Genomic DNA, 4,595 nt, shown 5'->3' on the forward strand with positions numbered 1-4,595 from the left:
AAGATAAGTTTTCAACCCCTAAAAACGTATACAAAACGGCTATAAACAGACACTTATTCAAAACCTGAAATCTAAAAAACTGCATCTGTAGTCGACTACAAGTCATAGTAGTCGACTACACTGAGTCTAAACAGACTCTGTGAAGTCAGAAAATTACTTAGTAGTCGACTACAAGACATAGTAGTCGACTACACTGTAAACTCACAGATTCTGGAATTTTCCTTTTAGTATTTTGACTGTAACTTGGAATGATTTGTTGGAAAGCTCTTGAAGAGACCTACAACTTTGATCTTTGAGTTTTTCCAGATTCTAATTTCTAAGGGGTGTAAATGAAATATTTTAAGACTCACTCAATATCTATAAACTCTAATGGCTAACATAGGGAATTTTTATTGTTAACCAACACACTAAGCATGTGTTAGTGTGTTCTAACGCTATGTGTGTGCATGTGTGTGAGTGATCAAGGCTTGTACAAATTTCTAAGCAAAGAAAATATAAAATTACATTTTGACAATAAAGTATATCTTCTTCTTTGCTTCATTTTGCCTTGAACTCATTTATGTCTTGAGTATCTCTTTGACTATAATTGTTGATATAGTTCTGATACTGCAAAACAAATGTTAGCACATAATATATACAACATATAATATTTGTTATCATCAAAACAAACTAATCTTGGGGTCAAGATTCCTAACACTATTTGGACACATATGGTAAGAGCAACCAGAATCGAGAATCCACTTCCCGGAGGTATCCTCGCCACCCGTGACGACATAGCATTCCTTATCGCTCCCTTCCCCTGAAGCGTAGCTCGCCTCTTCATTGCTTTCTCGTCTTTCAGTCTTGTTATTGTTCTTCTTCCCACCTACTCTCTTGTAAGGACAATCGACCTTGAAATGCCCAACTTTACCGTATTTGAAATATGCTCGTCCCGCAAGAGGTCTCGATTTAGATCTAGAATTTCCTCCCTTGCCTTTTCCTCGCTCATTGTTTCTTCCTCTGGCAAACAGTCCCTGCGCTTGTTCTTTATTACCACCAGTGGCCATATCACTAGTTGTAATTTTTCGAAGATCATCCGCTAGAAGCGTTGTTCTAGTCTCATCCATCGACAAAGTATCACCCACAAGCATCAGTGTTTGCACCAAGTTCTCATAAGACTTCGGTAGAGATAAAAGTAGTAGAAGCGCCTGATCCTCGTCTTCCACTATCACCTCAATGTCTTTCAAATCCGATATGATCCTATCGAACTTGTTGATGTACTCCCGGATTGACGAGCCTTCCTCCATCTTGTAAGTATACAATTTGGATTTTAAATAGATCCGGTTCGTTAAACTCTTCGTCATGAAGGTGCTTTCTAACTTCAACCACACGCCCACAGCCGTTTCCTCCCCGTCCACCAAGAAAGCTACATCACTTTCAAGGCAAAGGATAATCGACGCCCGTGCTTCCAGATTCAGTTCCTCCCAATATTCATCAGACATATTTTTGTTCTTCTCTTTTCCAGCCAAAGCCTTGTGTAATTTTTACGAAATCAGCGAATTTTTCATCTGTATCCTCCAATAGGAAAAATAATTTTTCCCATTAAATTTTTTAATCTCGTATTTACCAACTTTACTTGTTTTACTTGTAGAAGCCATTATCCGCTTGTATTATATAAATCCATTCTCTCAGGATTTTTAACAAATTCCTTGTGTACACCACATAATAATCAACCACCACCTCAGATTAGTAGCTCAACCACCGCCAATCTGAATAAGGGCTCTGATACCAATTGTTGGGCGCAGAGTCACGTCCACCACCGCGGAAGCGATATGTCCTGAGAGAGAGAGAGCCCTGACTTTTGTTTTCACAAAAGTACAAGTCAAACTCGATATCTGTGTTTCACGAAGGAAACCAGACTCAGTAGCGAAATATCTCAGTGAAGTGAGATATCCACTCTTCCTCTCATCAGTGCAAGGACTGAACTATCGAGGGTACCTACAAGTAAACAAATAGTTATGAAAATACAAAGACGAGATTTACGTGGTTCGGCAAACTAGCCTTCGTCCACGGGAGGAGGGGTTTCACTATGAGGAGAATACCAAACTTTACAAGTTCTCTCTCAACTCACTCTTTCTTTTCTTTCAAAGAAACTCACACAATCCACTTAGTATTTTATCCACACTAATTTTTCCCCACACTCAAAACTCCTCCACCCTTCTCTATTTATAGGAAACCAAAGGGGGGATCCGAAAAAAAATTGGCGGGCGAAGAAACACGGGATAAAGGAACGCGCGCGCGGGAACAAGCTCGAGCACAAGCTCCGATGCTCACAGGCGTGCGGCGCAGCACAGTGGGCAGCCGCCCACGAAAAAAAATCCCACTCACGTTGGTGGGCCCCTGTCTGCGTTCACAGAAACTATACACCTTGTTTGGATGGAGGTTAATGGATGGAAGTTAAAGTGAAATTTCAATTTCACCTTGTTTGAGAGTTTTTTTTGAGGGGTTTGAGGATGTAATGGAAGGTTAAATTTCCTTTCGTTTTCCTCCCCTCCAATTTGGGAGGTAGATGATGGAATGAAAACCAATGTAAAATTTTACAATGTAATAAGACAATTATACCCTTATGATATTAAAATCAATGGCTAAGATATACTCTCATTCGATATGTAAGGGTATTTATGTAACTTTATACATATTCACTTCCTTTTCTTCCTCTTTAGTAGAACTCCCAAACAAGGTAGAACAAATTTACTCCCATTCCCCTTACTAAACTCTTAAATAACATTTTATTTTTTCACTTCTATTTTTTACCTTTCCTATCTATTACTTAACTTTCCGTCCTTTTCCTCAGGGCTTGTTTGGATTGAGGGGAATGAGGGTGAAGAGAAGTTAGGGGAATCATTCACCTTCATTCACCTTGTTTGGGAACATTTAGGAGGTGGAGTTATTCACCCTATTTCCCCTTGATTCATCCCCTAATAGTATAGAATTTGTTACCTCCCAAATTAGGGTGTAACCAAAGGGAAGAGAACTCCCTTCTTTTCCCTTCCCTTCCATTTTCTCACCTAGTTTCACTTAACTTCCCTTCACCCCCTACAAATCCAAACAGGCCCTCAGTAAACTCCCAAAGAAAGCCTTTGAGTATTTAAGTCCCCTCGCGTGCAACTCACGCGCTTCCTTCCCCAAAATTAAAAGCGCACGTGCAGCATCACCAATCAACTAAAACGCAAGTGGGGACATCAATATTTTCTTCTTCCCAATTCTACCCTCCTATTCCCATCACGTGATAGCAAGAACTAAGGGCATTCTAGTCATTTCATTATGAAAACTAGTTCGCAGCTAATGAGAGAGATTGAGATCCCTCAGCTGGCTCATGTAGCTTCAGTTTCTCTTCCCTCTTCTCGTTCCTCTTCTCGTTCCAAAGATCAAGCGAGCAGAGGAGGGAGGGAGAGAGAGAGAGAGAGAGAGAGAGAGAAGAAAAACCTATTCTCTCTCTTAAACCCTGTTCTCTCTTTAATCCTCTCGATCTCAAGTTGAGCTTTTGGCGATGAGTAGCGGAGATCTTCTCAGAATCCAGCCATCCGAGCTCAAATTTCCATGTAAATTCCTCTCCTTTATGCTTCTTGTTTTCTGCAATTATTAGGTTTTATTTGGAAAATCTCGCTTACCCATTTGAATTCTTTGGTTTTTATGGTGAGATCTCGACTACCCAATAGTATGCTTTATGATTTTGGGTAAGTTTATTGATATAGGATGAGTGGAACGAGAAGTGACATTAGGAATCATCTAGGCTAAGTTTATTTTGATCTGGGCTTGCTTGATTCTTGCTCTATTTCAAATTACCGAACTTGATTTTTCTTGATCCCTAGTTGAATTGAAGAAGCAGAGCTCATGTTGCATGCAATTGACCAACAAGACTGATCAATATGTGGCCTTCAAGGTAACTAATTTATTTGTTCACTTTGGATTCTCCTCAAATGTCACTCTCTTAGCAGTGCCCCCCTTTTTGATTAAAGAAAACAAATGTTTAATGTCTATTTCCATTGGCCTATTGGTAATGCTTCACGTTTCTTGCTTCGGGTTGTAGGTTAAAACCACCAATCCTAAGAAATATTGTGTGCGACCTAATGCGGGAATTGTTCTTCCTGGGTCAACCTGCGATGTCACTGGTATGTGTCTTCTTATTTGTATCATGTAGTTTCAAGTCTTTGGTATGCTTTTAACATGTAATAGTCTATATGTCATATTCACATCCTTTAACATGTAATAATTCTTGCTTTAGCAATAGTTTGTGATGGGATTGCTAGAGTTTCATTGTTAGTTAGTAATCCCTTGGGTGAATATGCATTATTTTTGTTGTTTTATGTTTAGTTACAATGCAAGCTCAAAAGGAGGCTCCACTGGACATGCAATGTAAAGACAAATTCCTCCTTCAAAGTGTTGTGGCTGAGCATGGTGCGACTTTGAAGGACATAACCCCTGAAATGGTACAATCTTTGTTGATACTTTTTGACTAATAATTATTTTTCTTTTCGTTTATTTGGGACTTGCATGGTTATTGTTGAATGCTTTGTGTTTTAGTTCAATAAGGAGCCCAATAAGGTTGTTGAGGA

General features: G+C 39.3%; 1 protein-coding gene across 1 annotated transcript in view; it reads left to right on the forward strand.

The window, feature by feature from the left end:
- LOC109819556 (vesicle-associated protein 1-3-like) overlaps positions 3,349 to 4,595 on the forward strand; it is a 5,635-nt gene continuing 4,388 nt past the window's right edge. Inside the window, exons 1-5 of the mRNA XM_020385310.1 lie at positions 3,349 to 3,581; positions 3,852 to 3,922; positions 4,070 to 4,151; positions 4,354 to 4,469; positions 4,564 to 4,593. Of these exons, the coding sequence (XP_020240899.1) occupies positions 3,530 to 3,581; positions 3,852 to 3,922; positions 4,070 to 4,151; positions 4,354 to 4,469; positions 4,564 to 4,593 (351 nt within the window). The 5' untranslated portion in view covers positions 3,349 to 3,529. The remainder of the gene's footprint in view (positions 3,582 to 3,851; positions 3,923 to 4,069; positions 4,152 to 4,353; positions 4,470 to 4,563; positions 4,594 to 4,595) is intronic.

This window comes from Asparagus officinalis, chromosome 8, assembly GCF_001876935.1.
Source record: "Asparagus officinalis chromosome 8, Aspof.V1, whole genome shotgun sequence".
Lineage (NCBI taxonomy): Eukaryota > Viridiplantae > Streptophyta > Magnoliopsida > Asparagales > Asparagaceae > Asparagus > Asparagus officinalis.